The sequence below is a fragment of the Labrus bergylta genome, chromosome 9, assembly GCF_963930695.1.
Source record: "Labrus bergylta chromosome 9, fLabBer1.1, whole genome shotgun sequence".
In the NCBI taxonomy this organism is placed as follows: domain Eukaryota; kingdom Metazoa; phylum Chordata; class Actinopteri; order Labriformes; family Labridae; genus Labrus; species Labrus bergylta.
The window spans coordinates 6,044,089-6,067,476 of record NC_089203.1 but is presented as its reverse complement, the minus strand read 5'-3'; the positions used below and the strand labels follow the sequence as shown (position 1 = coordinate 6,067,476).

At 40.7% G+C, this 23,388-nt stretch overlaps 1 protein-coding gene across 3 annotated transcripts in view; it reads left to right on the top strand.

Annotated features, from left to right (window-relative positions):
• The first annotated feature begins 3,289 nt into the window (after nucleotides 1-3,289).
• ppp3cb (protein phosphatase 3, catalytic subunit, beta isozyme) overlaps nucleotides 3,290-23,388 on the top strand; it is a 42,089-nt gene continuing 21,990 nt past the window's right edge. Inside the window, exons 1-3 of one of the 3 annotated variants that reach the window (XM_020629681.2) lie at nucleotides 3,290-3,608; nucleotides 18,120-18,320; nucleotides 21,450-21,574. In XM_020629681.2, the coding sequence (XP_020485337.1) occupies nucleotides 3,566-3,608; nucleotides 18,120-18,320; nucleotides 21,450-21,574 (369 nt within the window). In that variant the 5' untranslated portion in view covers nucleotides 3,290-3,565. Of the gene's footprint in view, nucleotides 3,609-4,089; nucleotides 4,252-18,119; nucleotides 18,321-21,449; nucleotides 21,575-23,388 lie in introns of those variants that run through there. The other 2 variants (XM_020629679.3, XM_020629680.2) reach the window with 2 other exon arrangements.

The window sequence follows — 23,388 nt, the reverse complement described above, 5'->3', positions numbered from 1 at the left end:
ATAAATAAATAAATGTAGAAATAAATAAATGTAGAAAAAAATACATGTAGAAATAAATACATTTAGAAATAAATAAATGTAGAAATAAATACATGTGGAAATAAATACATGTATAAATAAATAAATATGGAAATAAATAAATGTAGAAATAGATTTAAGAGATTTAATTATTTATGTCCCATTTATTTACCAGTTTTTATTTATTTATTCACGCATTTAATTATTTATTTATTCATTCTTTTATTTATTTATTCCAGTATTTATTTATACATTTACTTATTTATTTATACTTCTGTCAGATCTCGTCCTCCATAAAAATCAACCGCAAGACATGATAAATCACTGACTGGCCCACATGGTAAGCAACTAACATGAAGAACTTAATACTGTAAATGCAACTCTAAGAGACTTTTATGTAAAGTCTTGACAAATGAGAACCAATATTGGGTTATAACCATCTGTTTTTTAGATCCAATAAACTTTGTTTAATAAGATTTATATAGTTTATAAATAAATAAAAAAACACTCAACGCAACCATTTTAAAAGAATCATAGTGCGATCAATATCATTAACCGCATAGAACAGGTAAAGATCATTATTTTATTCTGAAGGGCAGCCCCCAAAGCCGGAAGTCTTGTTGTTAAAACGCATCCCTCACTGCGATAGAGAGTCCTACACCGACATGCGCACGTAAAGAGCTCGCAGTGTACACTAGGCATGAAGTACTGGAACTGGCATCGCTGTGGCTCAGAGCATGGGGCCGCAAGACTGGGTTCATAGTGTCTGGACAGGTCCATAATGTCTGACCAGCACATATTTATCTAGTCTGGGACCAGTGCTTAGACGTTTTGCTTCATCAGTTACAATGTAATTTACTTAGGCCTATTTCAGGACAATAAAACGCATATGGTTGCAATATTTAAGCGCATTTTGTTCTAGGCTACAGATACATTTTACTCTGGGTTTGCAAACTGCAGAGAGATATAACAGAAAATTAAGAATCAGAAACATTATGTCTATTTGACTCAGAAATGTTATGGGTTGTAAAACACTTAATTTTTTATGTAGGGTTAAATATTAATGTTAAATCTATATGCTATATATGTGAAATGTGAAATATTAAATCCAAATGTTAAGTCTAAATTTTTTGTTAAGATAATTATTTACAGATTATGCAAATCATATTATACCATGCCTGAGGTTACACTCCATTAGCCTCAAAACTGGGATGTCAGAGCTGGGAATGACGTCACACCAGTGCTAAGCGCGTGGAGTTGTGAGTTGGCAACAAGTCAGACAAGCAACATGAGGACCCTTGTTTTGTTAGCTTATACCAGGTGATAACAAAACAATGTGTGAAAATAACCTGACAACATGTCAACAGACAGAATCTGCACGATAATATCAGTGTGATGGATTTAATTCAAAAAGAGAAAGCTAAACTGTATAATAAACACAATACAGCTTTATCGCTATGCTTTATCGTTACTTTTGATGCACAAAGCGGATATGTTGCATTATAGCTTTGGCTACTGAAGGTTTCAAGTTGGGGGCGTTCCTGATGATGTTTTAGACTGGAAACTCTAAATTTCCTAGATCAAATGGAACACACCATTTGCAAGCAGCCACACCCACACCAATGACCATGGATCAGGTGAAAAGAGGAGTAGGAAAAGTAAGTGTTGAGGACCCAAGCATGGCTGTCAGGAGGAGAGATATAAAGGGCTGTTTTGGCAGGTGTCTGGTCTACTCTTCAAGAGGTTTACATTTAACATTAAACTTTAATCATTAAAATTTAGGTGAGCATTTAGATGTATTATTTTAATTTAGTTTTACATTTAGAAATAACACACACATTTGGATTTACCAATTAGATTTAGATTTTAAGCATTTAGATTCAGTCCATCTATCTATCTATCGATCTATCTATGTCTGATGTGTCCTTGGGCAAGACACTTAACCCTGAATTGCTCCCACTGCTTCAGTGGTGGTGTATGAATGGGATTAGTTACTTCTGATGGATGATACTACATAGCGATCATCACTACCATCAGAGTGTGAATGTGTAGGTGTGACCTGTGGTGTAAAAGTGCTCTGAGTAGTCGGAAGACTAGAAAAGCGCTACATAAACTCAAGTCCATTTACCATTATCCCCCAAGAGGAAAGCACAAAGTCAAGTCAAGCACTTGGGAACAGCGTCAGCAGCAATGTGATGAGACATTTTGTAAAGACTAATGAATGTAGTCTTATTGTGCTCTTCTCTGTTCTTTTTCAAAATAATATTTGAAAAAGTCTTGATATGCAAAGGCTCAAAGTGTATCTTTGCCTATGTGCACCGGATGCCCATATCTAGATGTTGTATTTGAGATGTATTTACTGGCCCTTTTCCAGAGACCCTGGGATGTAAAATGGACACTTCTTTGGGGCCCCCTTCTGGCCAAACTATGTCTCTCAATACTTACTATTCATGTTTGCTTCTGAGCTTGTGCCTAGATGGCCAGGAGGACAAACTTGCTATCATTTTGTGTCTGTTTGGGAAAACATATTTATTTTCTATTAATATAATTTATTGTTGTATTAATAACAATAATTAGGCTATATGATACATGTATTTTTCACTATAAAATGTGGCCCATCTTGAGAACATCATGTGTTTTGTACCCATTCAAAGATCATTGTGTGACATTTGATTAACTGCTTCACAGTCTTTAACCTAAGGCAAATGCAAAAAGAAACTGTCTAAAACCCCCAAAAATCTGGAAGATGAGACAGTTAATAAATGCTTACATGAATGGCATGTGCCGTCGTTCATACTATTTGTGCTAATACAGTCACACCTTCCGGCACCTGCGCATTCAATCGGTAAAGTGGATGATGAGGGGGGAAAACCCAATTCATGTTTCCACAGGATGGCAGTAGTGACATAAAGTGACTCGTACAGATTGTGTTTGTGTAAACGTATATATAGCCCATGTGTGTGTTTGTGTGCGTGTGCGCCCATTCTTGCGTGTGCGCGAAATCTGCGTGGGAGTTCCTTCTTTCGCCATTCCGGGGTGTTGCCAGCTGAACGTTTGCAGAGGCGTGCTGAAGATGTAGAGCCTGCTCGTATCTTTCTCCAAGGCGTCACTTCGCCCTCTCACCTCCAGAGTCTGAATACCCCACCCCCCTCCTTCACCCCACCCACCAACATCATCTTGGCTAAACTAGAACCCCCCCCCCCACACACACACACACACACACACACACACACACACACACACACACACACCACCACACTCCCCATCAAACAGCACATTTTGGATCCAAGCATGCACCAACAGCAGCTAGATTTCCGATTATCCTCCCCCAAAGTCACCGCAGGCGCAGCAGCAGGCTTCCCCCGTCCGAGAGAGTACGGAGATTCCACCGAGTGATGCCACTGACTGCTGCAGCAAGAAATACACCAAGCTACCGCACATACTCTCGTCGCCTGCCGGAGGACCCGACACCACAGTCTCGGCCCCTGACAGAAGAGAGAGCCCCCTCCCCGCCCCCCCTCGGCTCCGCTCCCGTCCTGACTCCAGGATGTCCGACAGCATCGCAAGTCCCGCCGATCGGTTGATCAAATGTAGGCATGCCAAATCCTGCATGGCCATTCAGAGCTATCTCTGTGCCAATATTACTGCTGTTAATCTTCTGTAGGTTTTTTTTTTGTTTTTTTTGCGTTCTTGTCATACACCAGTGTCTCTTCTACGCACGTTTTTTTTTTGTTCAGACTTCATCCCTTTAATCAATCTATTCTCCCGCCTCATAATAAAAGAAGCCTATGTGACTTGCGAGTCATGCATGTGTTTCTGAACCTTTGAGTGGAAGGAGGTGGGGATGGAGGGAAAGTGAAAAGATGGTTGGAGGAGGAGGTTATCCAGAACTATACGCCACAATCAGGGTCTTCCCTCATAAAACTATTAGAATTCACGCCCTCACCGAGGCATTACCCCATTTTCTAACGGGGGGGATGTCTCTTCCTCTATGTATAGCAAATGCTAATGTGCGACACCCTGTGCTGCATGATCTCCAGTTACGCGCTCCACTCCTAGCGGTGGTTTCGTGTTACTGAATTATACTCTACAGAGACACAACCGGGAGAGTGGTAGAGGGAGGAAAAGGCAGGGAGAGAGAGAGAGAGAGAGAGAGAGAGAGAGGAAGATGAGCATCTTGTTCCAATGAAACAACCAGCAGTGTGACGATGACAGCGAAAGGCAGACATAAAGGTAAATAAATGTTACGAATATCTTGCGATCGTTGGTGTTGTGATTCTGTTGTAGATGTTAAAGGTGTCGCGGAATGATGTTGCATGAAAGCAACGATGCAAAGAGAGAGGGAGGTTAAAATGCTATTGGGGGCTTATTACTTGAAGGGACCTACAATTTCGGAGTTTTCTGCCTTATAGTGCCCATATGGGCTGTACTATGGCTGTGCACATCTCAGCGTTGGCCCCGGTGTTGGATGTGCTGCCGCTACCTCTACAGGGTGGCCTACATTTTCGATGTAGTTTATTTTCTTTCACAGAATCAGAAAGAAAGTCAGGTTAACAAATGGTTGAAATGGCTAGAAGGCTGAAGACATTGTCCAGGCCGAGTGCGCACCTTCATGTCTGGGAGATTGGTTGTAATGGTAAAGGCAATTAAAAGAACATAAGACTAGTATTTCCTATAATGCCGCTTAGTGTACATAATGGATTTACGAAGTGTTTTAAGTCGACGTTTTCAGGAAGGCCTGAATGTCAGTTACAGAGTGTGCTTCTCGTGAGTATCATTCATTCAGGTCTCCATAAAGGTCTCCCTGGCTTCCCCCTCTTTTTACCCACATATTGTCAAATAATGGACACAATTTTATTTCAGGATGCTGCACTGAATATCAGAGCCCATTGCCCGACGAGGATTTTTGCATTGAGCCCTAATGGTGTAATTGCATCACTGGATTATGGAATATTTAATGTGTTTATGAGAGTGTCTGTTCCTGCTTTACGCGTGGGCGGCTATAGGGGAGTCGAGGAGGGGCTCCTCTCGGGTTGTGATCCAAGGAGCTTGCACAGATTTTCGTGCTTATCGGGTCACAGCAAGGCTGGCATGGCAGCATCGCTTCCAAACACGCAGCCTGTCACATGCAACAAAGCCTGGGTTTGCCGTCTCTCCCACTGGTTCCCCTTAATATACTCTCAAGGTCTCTCTGCCGGAAGAAGCGGAGCTGACAGTAGGATGCGTGGCACGGGCATGCCCCGGTATTCCGTGCGCGCTTCGTGCTTGAAAGGGGGTGGAGTGGGCTGGGGGCGTGGGGGTTTTTGCAGTTTTTGCACGTAGGACATCAAGACTGTATGTGCCTTCAGCGTGGCTGGACTTGTACAGTACGTGTGTAACCACATGGATGCAGTAGTGCATCTGAAAAAGTCAGATCAAACCTGCTCATCACTGACCCCTCATCCATCCAGTGTTAACCTTCTTTCCCCATCAATATGCAGCTCTCTTCTGTGTGTTACATTATGTTCTGGTTTGTAGGTGTCTTGTAACACAGATGGTCCACAGGAACGGATACATACATCTGAAATAAACATGCAGCAAAACAAGACAAGTCATCAGCTAGGTGAGATTGATTTAGTGTGGAGTGTGAAGGGAGGGAAGGAAGGGGCATCAGGCATCACTTTCTGTGGATGGACTGTTCCTGGTAGTTCCCCACATTATTGATTTTAGTGAGAGAGATGAATGCACAGAGATGGAGCCAAAGGACACAGCATAGTAGGAGGAATGGACAGAGAGAGGCAAAGAGTGTGGGGGCGAGGTGAGTGAGAGAGGTGAGGAAGGAATGGATGTGACAAGGCCATGGAGGAGGCTGAAGGGAAAGAGAAGGAAGGAAAGGAGGGGGGGAGTGATTAAAAGAAAGACAAGGTAATGTTTCATACTTCTTAGTGGCTGGACAGCATATTCTCAGTTAACCAGTGGACTTCTCACACTTTTGTGAATCACATATCATGGAGACACATTTGTGTGTGAAACACCAGCAGCTTCATAACCAATCTGAGAATGTGACTTTTACTTAAAAGTGTATTTTTTTTTGTTGAAACATATTATAAGTTCTGCCTCTGATTTCTCAAACCAGGCCCTTGACTGTTTCCACAACTGGACAACATGGAATCTGTTTATTGTTGATAACAGATGAATGATCACTACAAGTTTATGCACTAGTATTCACTGTTGTCAAAGCCAAACCTGTGACTGTGTCAACACCAAGCAATCTTAGATGTGTACATTCCACCCTACCACCATGACAGTGTTACCAGTAAATGACAAAGTCAAAGTCAACTTTATTGTCAATTTCAAAATATGCCAGACATACAGTGGAATCGAAATTGCGTTTGTCTCCGTCCCACGGTGCAATACAACCAAAATAAGGTCAAATAGATAAAATAAAATGAGGTAAAATAAGATAAATAATATATACAGTAATAAATTCTAAATTGTGCAAAAGGTACAAAACAAAATGGTAAATAAAATAAAATAGAATAAAATTTAAAGAAAAAGTAAACTTGTGCAATGTGCAGTAAACTGAGTGTCATTTTGAATTGATAGCTTCAGAGTTATTAGTCCAGAGTTCTTGGTGGCAAACGGGAGGGGGTTTCAACGTCCAGTGTGAAGGCATTCATACTGTGTAGTGAGAGAGGCACAGTACAGTAGCTGAGGAGGGTAGCTCATAAAGGCCTTCAGGGTAGGATAAAAGTATGACACAGTAGGCCTTACACATAGACGCCTTGAAAAAGGTAAAAGCATAAACTCAAAAGTACAACTGTCAAAAAAAAATACATCATGACAGTATTTCAGAGCAATGACATTTGAAAAGTCTAACACTGTCAGTACTATCACTTTAGCACGCTGAACATATTGGGGAGGTTTGTGAGTGAGGTTCAGAGTTTAAGGCGCACATGAAAACCCAAAGATACCCAAGCATTACGATAACTCATAACAATCTCTGGCTTGTAGACCTTGCTCCCAGCAGAAGCACAGATGTTATAAGTAACAATGAAGATGGCTGCATTCCACATATCAGCTACTTTCAGCATCCATGAATCGTGCAAGCTAGCTGGCTCACAGTCATGGGTTACTGGGACACTCGCAGAGCTTGGAGCTTTCTTTGCTGTGAAACAGATTGATTGCCATTCTTATCCTGGAGTGGTACAACCAGTAAATCCACAACAAGCTTGAACACATAGAAGGATCAAGCTTGGTAGCAGCTTGATATATTTTAGGACTAGCTTATTTTTCTCAATTTCTTGTCCTTTTAATCGCAGTGCCTTTGTGCTGTATTCATGTCTGTGGTAACATTAACAAACTCCCCTGTTTTCTTAATGTGGTTGGAGAAGATTTCTGAAACATACACTATATTACATTTCCATAAAATAATATGTAGGGCAGACTAGATCTAAATGGTGACAGTACATACTATATTTTATTAGTCACATCGGTACTTGAAATGCTTTTACTAATTTTATATAATACTGTAATACAATCCAGAAATTCTAATAATTGATTTATATATAATATAAATCAACCTTTCTGTTACCTAACCAATAAAAATGGATGATTATAGATGTCATAAAGTTAGAATGTATTATTTTCCATTAGAGCCCAACCAATTAATCGGGTAGCCGATAATATATTCCGATATTAGCATATCAAATGACTATCAGTATCCGCTAATTTTATTGCAGATATGCACCGATATTACTGGATTTATTTTCATTTGAGTTTCATTGTATTACACTAGCAGTTCTCTTTGACCAGTGAAGGGCGCTATATGGACTATAAAAAGCATAATCACTCTCCAGAGTGTCAAGCAGTGATGCACGTACATGCACAGTTACTTTCCAGTCCAGTGTCTTCGTTGTATACCTTTTACACAAGTGTTTGATCTGAGGGATCAAAATGAAAAAATGTGTATACCTGTATCTATTTATATGGATCGAACATAGATCTAACAAAGATATTGGTCGATATTTCAGAATGGATTTCTTTTTCTCCCCTATTAAATGGGGATATCGGCCCCAAAAAACATATTGGTCAGGTCCTGCTTTTTCCATTTCCCATGTGCCAACTACAACAGAGTTTAAAGTTGGCCTAACTGCAAGTGTTTGCCTTTTCGTAACGTAAGTACGTTAGTACACATTAAGTACATTTTTTGGTCACATAAGCAGACTTCTGTTGCTGATTTTTGTCCGTTGCTACACTTATCACTCCTGGGCTTTTACCTGCCACACTACTTGGCATACTGTATGTGCAAACTTAATGCAGGGAGGCTACAAACAGATCATTTTACTGCCAAATGTCTTTCATAAATTGGATAGGGTGGAAGTGTGCTACTCTGATTGATAATAGATATCAGATATAGCCAATATCCGTTTGATATTTTTATATCTGTTCGAGTCGGCTGTTATCTGTTGATGGAAGGCTAGCATTCAGTAGCCTACGTTTACACGCACAGTTAAGTCAAACTACACTTTTTAGCTCTGTAACGCAGTTTAATTGAACTACTGTCTACGGGGGAGAATCCATTTATTGTCAAATGGTGTAAACATTGAAATTTTTACAGCTTACCCACATTTGATACATACTCTACCCTTACCTTTGGTACAAATCTGATACACGATGTCCCTCTAGCTTATGGTGATATCTGAAGGCAACGCAGCTTCTGCTAAGCTATGCGTTTATACTGTTTATTAGGGTGTTCAACTAGCAGGTCAAAGCCCCGCACAAGAACTTCGGAGCATGTATAGAACGCCTTTAGGCCAGCTTGGGTCCTATTGAGAAGAGTACATGCAAGAGTTAATCAAGTTCCATCCACATTAGCTATAGTGTTAGTCCAACTTAGTACGATTTCAGTCGGACTTACACGTTCACATACATTTTAAAAGTCCAGTTTTGGTCGAACTAACACAATAAATCAACTCTATCTAACTGCATGTAAACACACTGATTGTTTGAAAATAATGAATTATTTCTGCAACCAAGGTCAAGCTCCCTTAAAGTCTCACATGAGAAAATGTGTCCCTATTCAGTCGTTTAGTTGCAAGGGTTGAAAGGCAATATTTGTCGTCAGAGAGTTCTGACCTTTAAAGGTATCAATGAATATGTGAAGAGTGTTTACTAAGGCTAAGTGCATATCCAAAATGCACTCATGCATATATCCATTCATGCATGCACAAACCCTCATGCACGCCCAGACAAACGCGCGCACACACACACACACACACACACACACACACACACACACACACACACACACACACACACACACACACACACACACACACACACACACACACACACACATACAGACAAAGCACAGATCACCTCTGGCAATGCTAAGGGCAAACTGGGCATATTTCATTTGAGTGTAACATGCTGTTCCATTCCCTCATAGTTCTCCTCAGAGCGATGTGTAAACTATGTTAGCTGTGTGTGTGTGTGTGTGTGTGTGTGTGTGTGTGTGTGTGTGTGTGTGTGTGTGTGTGTGTGTGTGTGTGTGTGTGTGTGTGTGTGTGTGTGTGTGTGTGTGTGTGTGTGTGTGTGTGTGTGTGCATGTTTTTGGGGGTTTAATGGATTTTTGTGTTATCCTTGTGAGCAAGGGTTCCCACCTTGGCCAGTCTGTGTGCCTTGTGGGGAGGGTGGCAGGGCAGGGGCTATTTATAGAGAAGGTACTCCAGAGAGAGAGAGAGAGTGAAAAAGAGAGAGAGAGAGAGGGATTGTCTAATGAGGACATGCTGTTAGGGGATGGGCCGTTGTTTCTGTTGATTCAGTCTGTACATGTGTGCGTGTGTGTGAATGAGAGTGTGTATGCGTGTGTGTGTGTGTGTGTGTGTGTGTGCATGTGTGCGTGTGTGTGTACAGATGCTCCATCATGTGTGAAGTGTGAGTTAATTGAAGAACTTCAAACACATCTTAGGTTGTCTCTCCCCCCCTATACCACCACCACCTTCAAAGACCCATGGAACTGTGTTAGCTGATCTGGGTCAAAGATGGTAAACACACAGACACACACATACACGTGTGAACCACCGCATCACTTCTCTCTAATGCACCTCAACCTCTGCTGTTCCTCCCTCTTTTCTAAATCACTGCTCCAATTTTTCTCCTTCATTTAATTCATGAAGAAACAAGCAGGAGGATGAACTGAGGCCTGTATTACAGAGCGAGTTCAACATACCCAGACTATCTTTCAGTGACCTGGCTTCACTTACCCGGACAATTAAGATCTCGCTAAGCGGCCAAACGAAGATCTGTGAGATCTGACTAACTCTCCCATAAATTCATTTGTTGCACAGATATACTACTGAGATGTGTCTGAAAATTGAAGACCTAATATTTTAGCTGCATCCCTGACAGTAACAAATGAAAGCTATTTTAAAAGTGATAGTTAATAACTACAAGGCTCTGGTGTTTTTTCAGTCTGTGTTGTTTGATGATCTCAATAAAGCACAAATATAAACTTTCATTCATAAAAACTTTGTCAGTAAAATCATCGATCTCTCTCCAGCCTCCTCTCTCACAATCAGCTCACAGAGCTCCTAGGTCAGGATCTGATTGGTCATTTCTTTCTACAAAGTGATCTCTTACCCTGAACATAACCTGCTCCAGAGCAGGTTCAGCACAAGTTACCGTGGCAACCTACCCTGGTATGACGTGAAGAACCTTTTTTTAGGTCTGAAAACAAAGAGTTAAACCTGATGTTTCCTCAATAAGCACTAATCTTGCTTCGTAGTAGAGGTCCCGCTATTGAAGTGTGTGTGTGTGTGTGTGTGTGTGTGTGTGTGTGTGTGTGTGTGTGTTTGTGTGATATTTAGATGAGGATGAGGACAAAAACACAACTATAGGCATGCCATTAGTTCTAGTCAATCTCAGATGATGAACACCTCACAGGTACAGTGTGAGCTGGAACCATATTGTACTGAAATGAATGTACACATCACTGCATGTTGCATAAACAGGGCTTTGTTCTGTATGTGCTTCTGAAGTTAGTTTTTCTGTTGCTTTTTTTCAACTTCTTGTCATTTAATCCTATACATTTATTTCTCAGTGTCAAAGAGTTTTTCCCTTTCTTCCAATTATCTAACAACCCGTTAATTGAGGAGTATGTTTGTGACGCTTTGTTTCCACTTTGTCATATTTTGGGGGACAGACAAATTAAGGGCAGATGGATCACTGGTGACTTCTACAGTCATTTCTGCAATCTCTCTGTTACCTGTCACTTCCTCCATCCTTCATTCCCTCGTTGTGAACGGTGGGCCATGTGTTATTAAAACTGATGAAATATCAACATAATTAACTTTAGCCATTAGTGAGGACGCACACAATAATGAGATGATTCTGATCAGATTCTGCTCCGTTAGGCTATTAGGCCAGCCCAAACAAATTTAGGAGATTTGGTTGAAAGCTGTGTCATACATTTTCTCACAGGCTCCCCCTCACAGCGCTGCTGAGCTGGCAGTTTTGATGCTTAATAGATTCAACACAAGGGAGCTCAGCCATGGAGAGGAGGCCAGCAGACAAAACCAGTACAAAGTACACGAGGAAGAAGCTAAAGATGCTTTCACCTCTTTACTCCTCTGACATCCCTCTGTCAAGCTCACCTCACACGCACACACACACACCATCCATTCATTCAATTGGTTGCTTTTGTAAAAATGACAGTTATAGTTGAATCTTATCGTATCACATTTTGTTACTCCACAGAGAGGTAGCATTTACGGTTTGAGGTTGTCACATGACAAGCTTGCAATTTTGCAACATTGTACTATCTACCTGTATAAGTAACTGTAAATATCAACAATAGGGAATAGAAAACTGTAACATGTGTAACTTTACATGATGAAGGCTAGGATTTATAGACTTTGTGCTCTTTTGATAATTCATGTTACTCCCATCATGAGCTGATCCTTTCATGTGCTTATAGCTAGCATTGATTAAATTTGCCCTCTGAATTCTCCGACAGGTGGGATAGTATCTGAGTAACTCAGCATGTGTTGAGCTTATAACTGAATCCTTTAAAAAAAAAAAAGTCTTAAATCTACTGTGAGGAAGGGTAGACAGGTAGGTAAACAGGTATCAATACCGACATCGGTATTACATTCTGCCACAACATAGATTTTATTCCAGACGGTCATCAACGGTTTCAGGACACATTGTCAGTTAAATAAAGCGAGCGTTAAATACTTGTTTGTGACTGACAACGGCTCAGATTGAGTCCTCCGGTGTTCTGCACGTTTCGCTGACACTCAGAGCAGGGATTCTCACACTCACTGATTAAGCAGCAGCGCCTTCTCCTCATGTCGGAGCAGGTGTCAGAATTTAAAAGGAAAGTGAATTGTGGCGCAGCAATCAGATAAATTTGTATTCTCCCCTCTCCAAATTTTAGCAAATAACAGCTACAATAGGTGGGTGTCCTCACTTGCAGCGCGACTCTTTCTGTTTCTCCGGGTCTCGGTGGAAAGACATTAGTTGAGTATCGCATCGCAGGGCTCTTTGAGGGGGGGAAGGGGGTCGTACTGCTTGAATATGTATTGTGTCTGCAATCTGTTATGATACAGTATCTCTATATCCCAATATACTACACTTACCACAAAATGACTGTCATATGGATGAATCTCAGGTCTTATGGCAGCCCACTACTGTATGGAACTTTTAGTTTGTGTCAATTTGGCGACCACCGTGGGGTCATTTAACATTCAACAATCAATGTATCACTTATTGAGATTCTTTACCATGGAAAAACTTTTTTGGGGAGTCATTACAATATGAAAATACGTTATAATTTGATTTATGGACTTTGTTTGTTTGTGTCAGAAGCTCATAGAGAGTCATTCTCATTCATTTCAGTCTTTTTCATGACCCCCCCCCCCAAAAAAAAAAACTCCACACAGGAGCTTTAAAATGGAAAATACCTCTTTTATGCTATCTATACAGTTTGTACCAACAGAGGTTAAAGGTAGTGGAACAAGACTCTGCTGTAATATTCTGCTAAAATGACTTAACTAAAGGGTGTAGACATCTGTCTAAAGCCTTTTCACATATGAACTCCTGGGCCTTGGTTGTTCAAAGGGTTCAATATGGATAAAAATATCTGGATTTGGTAGTCCACTTTTTTCAATAAAGGTAACGTAATCAAGCTCACTTTAATCACAATTTTCCAAAGAAAAACTGGATCAACCTGATCCAGACAGACTTTTAAAGGATTGCCAAATTCAGATAAACCAGTGCTCAAGAGGGGACTTTACACTACACCAAAGGGCTTTCACACTTGCACAAAACTCCTGAAAAACTCCTTATAGTTTTAGGAGCAGCTGCATGTGCGATTACGAACAGTCGACTATTTCACTCTGACTTTATCCACAGTTTTTCCTGCTAGCCCGCTTGTATTTTTTCCTCAGAAGTCAGAGTGAGCTGATGTGAGAAGAATTCCCCTCCAGCAAGTGGGAGGAGGTGGTGAAGTTTATTCCCTGCAATCGGTGCATAGACTGTAATGCATGCGACCGCTACGATCTCTGTGCACGTAATTAAGCAGCTGCATCATGAGTTCTGTTTGCCTGCTTGCTTTTCTCTGCTCTTTTGTTGATAGTGATTCTGAAGAACTACATGTAGCATTAGTATAAAGGCAAATATTCTCATTATAGCGTTGTATAGCAGACTCTGTTGCTTCGTACTCCACTTCTGCATCTGGAGAAATATATTATGGGTATAAAATCCCTCATGTTTTACAACCATTATGTCTACCTAATCCACTCTGTCACTGAAGAAAAACAGCATTCTTGTGAAAATATATTTAAAAAATGATCTTCAAATATCCACTACTTTGTAACATGTTGTTTAACCAGTGTAATAGTTTTTTGTTTTTTGTAATCCAGTCTGAAGCCAGCCCTCTGCTGCTTTGGATCAAAGTAATATTAATCCTACTCAAAAGTTTTGAACAACACAAACGGGAGGATTTATCTGTTTTAAAACCCGGATTGGATTACCTTATCTTGTCCAATATGTTGTCCTTTTTTTCTGTTAAACAACCCGATTTCAAAGTTTGATCCTATCCCATAGCTTTTATCTTGATGGTGTACTTTTGAACAACCTGGCCCTCCGTTTTCTAGATAATTTTAGGTCATTCAGGCACTGATTATTATCAGGGACATGCACCTCATAGCAGGAGAAAACTGGATGTCGGATGAGCTCTTACAACTTGTTTGGTGAGGGGGAGGAGAAGGAGGAGTCTTCTGAACTGACGTCTGTTTCTGGGTTAATATCACTATAAGGTCATTAGGACAAACAAAGGACAAGAAAAGAGTAAAAATGAGGCTGAACAACTTAATCACTCACTCTGCCCACTCACACGTGGTAAATGTTCAAGACTATTTCCTGCTTCTTTCACAAATCGGCTCACCTGAGCTTGCATACATTGTCCTTGGGAGCTGAAAGGAAAAAGTAAGATTGTTAACAGATTGTCACAAAAGTAGTCCACTTGGACGTTAGGAAATGTTCTGGAGTACAGCGCATGTGTGAAAGGGGCTTTAGAGAGAAACAGGATTACATTTAACTAGATGTTTTAAAGTTGAAAGGTCAAGCAAAGAGCCAGCTAGTCCTAAAATTCTGTGACAGATAGATATTCAAGGTAGGACACATGACTGAGATGTATGTTTGTTTGATAGATCTTATCTGGTCTCACTTATCTACTGCACGTATAGGCTGGTTGATCCAGAGCAGTCAAAGACACTCAGCATGTTGTATTGCAGTGGGTGTCATTTCTTCTGCACATACACAAGAACAAAATATGATTGAAATTGAAATTTGAATAATGAAACGATTGTTTAAATTGTTCTGATATAATTTTGACTTTTAGCAGCTCAACCTTTGTTTACCTAAAAAGATTCAAATGTTCTCTCCCCCCTCTCTCATGCTAAACTTTACCATAACTGACTTAACAATAAAATCAATACAATTCACTTTAAACAACCAGTTTTGAAAAGAAAACACGAGGATATCAAAGCATGTTTGTGCTTTTGTTAACATCAGTATCTTGGCTGACACTCTTTGTTCTAGGTGATATTTCAACTAAATAGGCCTATAGGAAGTATTGCTTTAGGCCCCGTGTCCACCTAGCGTTTTCTTCTGAGCGCCCCCATTTTCAATGAGGAGAAAGCGTTCAGAGAAGCAGGTGGCCGCCCAGAGAACAAGCAAAGTGCTCAGCGTCCTTTTCCGAAAGCTCCGCCTTTGACCTACCTTTGCTCTTTTCCAAATGTATGATATAGTTCCTGTAGTTTTGCTGCCTACAGATTGTGTCTTTTACCCACATTCTCTTTACTTCGTGTATGATCGGTAAATAAAGGATGCATTATGCATCAGAATTTGTGTCTGGTGCAAAATATGAATGCAGACAAAATGTGTTGACATTGAATATATCACAGCTCCCAGCTGTACAAGTGATCCTTAGATGTTTAATGTTTATGGGCCATCTGGCATGTCTGGTTGATGTTTGTGTATGAATCTTATGTCTGTAAAGCCCTAAAACCAAATATCATTTAGGATTTTGACAGAAATAAAAAATGGATGATGATTTATGTAAAAGCTAGATTAAGAGAATATCTTCTTAGTTTAGTGTGTTAGCATACTAACATTTGCCTTTCAACATTAAAAATCAAGTACAGATGAGAGGATTAGAGCTCCCCCTACTGACGGGCTGCAGAACATGTCATATACCCCTCAAACGATAAAATCAAAATGCAAATAAGAAAATTTTTTCTCAAGCCCCGGTTTCGTCATAAAAGCTACTATCATGCATATACTGTTCAAGTCATCTTTTGACTTTGTGTAACCTGTTATGTGATGCTATAAAACGGTATAAAATGCCATGATTGACCAAAACATGAGTCATTTACCTTCCGTAACTTCAAACCATCTCAATCAATAATCTGTTCTCTTGTGGGGATTTATGCCTCAGGGATTTATGGCATTTATCAGTAAGGTAAATGTGTGTTTTCATTAGCAGAATGACGTCTATACTGCGGCTCATCAAGCCTGTCCCTACTGTTCATTTGTATACAGTCTATGATTGAGCCTCACCTGAGTTGCAGGACAACAAACTTGTGCACTCTCTGGAACCTCGGCTGGCTTGTCCCCGGGCTTTTCTATTGTGACGGTATGCTGCTACTCCACGTGAATACCACTGCTTTAGATGCATTGTTAGTGTTGAGATTTCCACTGTGTGTGTGTGTGTGTGTGTGTGTGTGCTGGTATGTGAAGTTAGTTTAGAGTGCGCCCTTATTAATGCTTTGTTAGGCTGCTGGGTGGCGCACGTCTTCAGGAAGCAATGATTGACAAACGGGCAATGTGTAATGGTGCCAATGACAGTATCACAATTATCGGCCCCAAAAACAACGCCTGAGCTTCAGTAAGTGGCTGATGAAGGGCTTGCACAGAGCACCACGTTGTGCATATAACTAATATTTACTTCAGTGTTAATAAAGGTGGACAAAAAGTATGAATACAAAGATCAAACATCAATGAAACATTTGCACATTTGGGTGGTTAAAGTGGTGCTGTCTTCAGTCCAGCTGCAAGGGAAAGGATTAGGAGGAGTAGAAGGTCTCACTGGTTTCATCCGTTCTACTGTTGAGGCAAAGGAATCGAATGAGTTCTGGATGCTGGCTGCTGCAGGTTCACAACTTGGCAATCATGTTACCAAGCCCTGAGTGAAATCTGTTTTTCTTTAAAGACAACAGTTCATCAAAAAACACCACTTCCAAATGTTCAGGAGAAGATCAGAAAAGAAAAACAGAGGTACCACTTTGTTACCACAGAGGGTCCCAAATTCATCACAAACCAAAAGGACTCTTAAAAGTTAACTGAGTCATACTGGCTTAATGATGCTACTGTTTTAGTGAGTATCACATCAAACTATGCGGTGTGGTTTCATGTGGTTGTTGAGCTACCCTTACTGTAAAAAAACAACAACGTGAGCATCGCATTGAAATGTAACCATGAAAGTCAAGTTAACTGAAGGCTTGTTGTGTTCTGTTAAGGGGACCAAAAGAGAGGGAAGTAAGCAGGAGCAAAACAAGGAAGGGGCAAAAGAGGAGAGTGCAAAACAGCGACAAAGTGACAGAATGAAAGTGTGTGTGTGTGTGTGTGTGTGTGTGTGTGTGAGAAGAGAGAGAGAGAGAGAGAGAGAGAGAGAGAGAGAGAGAGAGAGAGGCCTAGTTTTTAGTTTGTGATCTAGGCCATTATCTGTGTTAGCACTGGTGGGGCTCCAACTGGCTCTGTGGATCCTGCATAACAATACCTTTTATGAGCTTGACTATGTGTGCATTCCACTGTAGGCACACACACACACACACACACACACACACACACACGTCCAATCATGCATGTTAACAGCATTGTGCCATATGTGATGTGCGCATGCGTCCCTGAGCCTCTGCCTTTTGTTTCTTGCCACTGAGTCTGTGCTTGTTAAGACCGCTCATCAGTGTGTGTCTGTTTTGTCGAGCGTGTCTTCATATGTGTTTATGTTACCCTGCACGTGCAGCAGTGCACTCTTGCTGTATCACCCCCGTTGTCAGTCAACCCCCCGCTCCATCAGCACCCTGGGGGCCTTCATTATGTAAGAAAGACATTACTGCAGAACAGAGGCAGAGACGCAGAGAGACATTACTACAGAACAGAGGAAGGCAGCTCTGATAACTCTTGCAGCCCCTGCTTCAACCCACCTAGGCCTCCATAAGACTCACACGCATGCAGAAGGCACGTGAACACGCTATCACCCATGCAGTTATGCAAACACACACACACACACACACACACACACAATCAAATCCTCATGTTTGTTGTCCAGATTTTATATAGAACAAGGAATACTCCGCATTTAATAAACAATATCTTCCATTGTTTCTGGTTCACCTCCCTCATCGCAATCAATACAAATATTCAAACTCCCCTTCCGCTTTTTCATATCTGTAATAATATATCCTCCTTTATTCGTCGCTCTTTGATTCTCCTCTTTTTAAACCGTATTCTCACTTTCTTCTCCTCTCTGTCCTCCCAACCTCCCTCTCCAGCGGTCCCCTTCCCCCTGGCCCACCGGCTTACCATGAAAGAGGTCTTTGACACCGAGGGCCGGCCGCGGGTGGACCTGCTCAAAGCTCACCTCACAAAGGAGGGCCGTCTAGAGGAGGCCGTGGCACTGCGCATCATCGATGAGGGCGCTGCCATCCTGCGTCAAGAGCGCACAATGTTGGATATTGAGGCGCCAGTCACAGGTACGGCATGGGGATGAAAAATAATGTGGGTATTAGTCTTGAATTCAGAGTACATTAATAGTGCCGCTAGAATGTCGGTCATGGTCGGAGGCTGTCCCTGTTGGACGGGGGGGGGGGGGCAATCTTAGGAAGCAGGAAATTACACAACGCGGAAATGGCAGACATCCGTGCTACGTATGGAGTAGTTTGGCATATTCACAGTATCAAAAAAAAAAAAAAAATAGCAGAGAAGAAAATACTGGCAAACAGACAACATAATGAAGCAGTGTCATTACATGAGCAGAGATTGTACTGAGTGCACTGTGCAGTCAATGGTCATGCACAGGTTGCAGGATGTATATGTCATCAACCCCCCTGTGAAAACCTGATTTTGTTATGAAAGAAAAGAAGGAACTCATGACTCTGTCCACTCTTTTCTCTCAACTGAAGGCGTAGGATGCCCAAAAATAAACCTCAACATAAATCAATAACAGATCACTTTGCCATATCAAAGAGGGATGTGTGCTTCACTAAGGCAGGAAGCTGAACTTCCGAGAGTCACTGCTGAGTTTCTTAACAAAGATAGTCTGGTTCTTAACCCAGCTAAAATGTTGGACTGTGATTTTTACACTCTAGTTTTAAATTTAGACACCCCTGATACATTGTATCAAAAAATGAGCTTGACTTGTGCTTATATATCGATTCTATTATCTTAAGACAGAGCCAGGTTGTATCTTTTCCCTCTGTTTCACTAAATTAACCACCTGTGGTTTAATCTGAGTGTTTACCATGCAGCAGGATTGTAGTACCGGTCCTCTCATTTAACTGTCAACAGGAATGTGAATAAGGAATTGTTGCTACTTGAACATCAAAAAGCTAAATATCTGTTCTCATGGATCAAATTCAAGCAGAGTGGGCAGTGAGCACAGATAGCAACAGTCAAACAGCGATGGAGACGGAGGAATGGGGCTGTGGCTCGAAAAAGCAAAAAATTATCCGTTATTATGTATTAATTAAGCATTTTCCATTCATTGAAATATTAATCTGCCGCATGGATCTGCCACCCTTTAATATGAACTGTTGTTCAGTCACACTTCACTGAGAGAACTGATTGGCACCCATGTGCCTTACAATAGCAGGCGCTGTAGCTTTTGGTTATATCGCCATGTATTCCCATGCCAGCAAAATTATATGAACCGAGGAGAATACCAGAGCGAGGAGGAGGTGAGGGGAGATCGATGAAGAACAAAACAGAAAACAACCTTTCAGATGGGGACACAGAAAACAGACATGCAGCCAGGCAGACGCAGGCACTGTCAACCTTCTGACACTGCTATAATGTACCTGTGTATGTCTGCTTGTGTGTGTGTGTGTTTGTGTGTGTGTGTGTGTGTGTGTGTGTGTGTGTGTGTGCGTGCGTGTGTGTGTGTGTGTCCATTTATGCAAATGCGAGTCATGAGGTAATTTTATGTGGGTTGTTGTGCCCACGCAGTGTGGGAACACAGCTCGGCTTTCACAGGTACATGTTCCCCGGGGACAAGTACAGACAGACAGGCAGATGGAGAGACAGAGGATCACGAGGAGCTTAGTGCAGAGGTTCTCAAACCTGCTCATTTCCAATGAGTAACATATTGATGCCTGTTTTAAACTTTTTCACTTCTACAGATTCTGACACTGAAACACCCACCTGAGAACTGGCTACGATTTGCCAACACATTTAAGTGACAAAAACTTTCGAAAATTGTTTTGAAAAAGAGCTTTTATGCAAGGTATCATGTCGGGGACATACTCGGAACAGTTTTGTACTTTGATGAACTATTGCTTGAAATGCTTGAAGTTTGACAAGTGAACAGACAGGCAGGTGAATGACTGATATCTCAACTGACAGGCTTTATAAAGACTACTGAAACAGTGAGGCTGGTCTGAGGAAGTAGGCAGGTACAGCTCAATGTCTCTCAAGCCATTTTGCATTCCAAATTTCTAGTTCCAATAAAAGTGAATGCTTAGGAGCAGACATAAAATTACACATTAACATGAAAAGCACTTGGAGAGACAACCAGGTACGTGTAAAACGGCTACAGGAAAATGGTTGCAGAAAGGAACTTTATCCTTATATTAATCAATACTTAAAAATGTGTCTTTGGATCCAATCTGTGGAAAATTGTTTGAAACACAACGTTCAAAATGTAACATAGCATCAGACCCGTGATGAACTTTATGAAAAAGTCTGATTGCTCTAGATAAAAACATTTATTTATCACTTTCTTCAACAAATAAATCACTTTAAGTGGTGTGCTGAAGGATGCTGATATGTTCTAGCTAATGATGAACTAGATCTAGTTTTAGCACAATACCAAAGCTACTGTAAGGCACGCTATTATAAATGAATAATACATTGTGAAAGATGTTTCTGTAAGACAACATATGAGGTCATAACCATATGTTTGAATTGTGTGTAAGTAATCAGTCTGTATGTATCAGCTGTAAACTGTCAATGCTGTATAGTAATGATATCATTAGCATTTGTCAGTGGGCCTTTTCAAGATCCTTGATGCACTCCTTCCATTTGAAGTATTTAAATAGATAACTGAAATTGATGATAAGATTTATTCTTATTACAATTTTTTTTTACTTTACTATTTATTGGAAAGATGAGCAATGTTTAAAAAAGATGCAAATATGTCCATATGGAGCCACCTAAGCAAGAGACTTCTTTACTAAATTGTAGATACCTGACCTAGAAGCTAGAAGAGGTCAAAAAGCTCCAGCAACACTTGTCGTACAAAGATCAACTTTATTAACAAATTAGGCCGACGCGTTTTTCGGTTTGTGGTCTTCATCTGTGTCAGCAAAAGACAGATTACAAACATCATTTAAAAAGGGTATGAATTTAAGGTACGAATTTAAGAAAAAGGTTTAAAAAAAATCAACAAGGTAAAGACAACCGTTCAAATACATCCACATATATGTATTTCAGCCAATAGGCCGCATGCAAAGGTGGGCTGGTTAGGTTTGTTGGCCAGACCAATGGGTACTGACATGGAGGTGAGGGGTATGTCCAACAAAATCAAGGATGACACAACACCTGACACCTAACCTGTGGCAGCTGAAAACTCAGGTCTTTAAGTTCGTTTGTGTTTTTTTTCACAGTGTGTGGAGATATTCACGGCCAGTTCTTCGACCTGATGAAGTTGTTTGAAGTGGGAGGTTCTCCTGCCAATACACGCTACCTCTTCCTGGGGGACTATGTGGACAGAGGCTACTTTAGCATTGAGGTAAAGATGGAGGGTTTGAACTGCACAATCTTTGCCCAATGTATCTCAACATGTCCTTGTATGAAAAAGTATTTTATTGTACATATGATTGGCTCACAACAAAATCACTGTCCATGTTAGTGTAGACATGAAATCTATTCCACGCTCTCCAGGAGCACGCTGTAGTTTACTACTGAGAGACACAGTTGATGCACTGTACTGTCATATTATCAGTATGCAGAAGTACTTTATATCACTATTAAGACAACACACTATACCTCTGCAAATATACAGAAACAAAGATAAGCACATTTCAAATGATTGGATTATTAAAGTCAAATATTCAATGAAAGGATTTGATGTGCTGCGGAACGGAACGGAAATATGGAAATAGTTCATCTAGGGGTTAATTGGACATTTTACATGTTTAAGAAATGTGAGTGTAATAGTGATTTTGTGGTTACATTGTCTTGCAGATATGAGCTAAAAATGAATAATTCAACAGTATTTCTGCCTCCTTTCTTGCACACAGAGGGAACATTGGCAGCAGCCTTAACATAGATCATTTTGTGTTAAGTTGAGGGAACACCCTCTGAGCAATTAATCTGAAGAACAAAATGATAAGATGAAAACATGTTCGGAGATTTCGTATGCAGAAAGATGTAGGACACAGCCACATCTGTTCTCATTTCATTTTTCCTGTTCAACTCAATCAGCAGGCTCCATCTGGGATGGATCTTATCAAAATCGGGATTGTGTCTATCTTTAGACTTGGGGAAGGACCAGTTTTCTTTCAGCTCTGTGGATGGTTCATTCAAACACTATTCACTAGTAATGGCTCCATTGTTATTCTTCCTGTCTTCAACTTTTCAGTTTGAATTGGGTTAATTGGAAGTGAAATGACTTCAAGTGAAGCTCTGCCTCACGTGATTATAAACTATCAACACTGCCTAATTTGTAACACTATCGCAAATGGCATAATAGGGTGTTGGGAAATACATTCTTTCCCTTTCTTGACAAGAGTAAGATGAGGAAAACTCACTTAGGAACATTGGAGACAGGAATTTGAAGGATCAGTATAAATACTAGGGTGTACAACTAGCCTAGCTTAACCCCGAAATATAAAACTAGCAGGGGCGTGTCCAGACTTTTTGGACTGCAGCGGACCAACTGGGGCACTGACTTATGCAGGGATGGCCTGAAGTGTGATGTGTACACAAACTCACACAAATAAATATCAATTATTTACCCTCACCAATCATTTCTACTTTAGAACAAGAGATAATGACAATATTAGCTTAATATTTTAACGACACAAAAAGAAGACTTATGGTCAACGTCACAACTTTACTTTAAAAAGAGCATGCTAACTCCTGCACAGTCTAACCTGCAATGTTTTGTCCCGACACATTGCCAGTTAGTTCATTGCAAGTTAGCTAGAGTGCATTACTTTCCTTTACACCTGTCTTATGAAATCAATGTGCACGTTTTGACTTTCAATTTAAAGTACAAACATAAGAAAATATGCTTCATTGATATGTAGAGAAAACTTCTAGCATCCTTTGCAAAATAATAGTTGGTTTCAGTCAAGTCTTTGACAGGGCAAATAGCCAATCACAGTTTAGGCTTTTAGGGGTGGCACCTGGGGTGGCCAATCACATCCCCTGACCACCCTTCTGGATACGCCTCTGAAAACTAGTAAGCACCAGCACCATTAAAAATCATTACCAGCACATTATTTATCATTGTTTAATAAATACAGAAATGGAAATGTCAAAATATCTCCGTGTTGTACTCTGTGTTTTTTGTATGCATGTTCTTTTGTGGGAACTGTC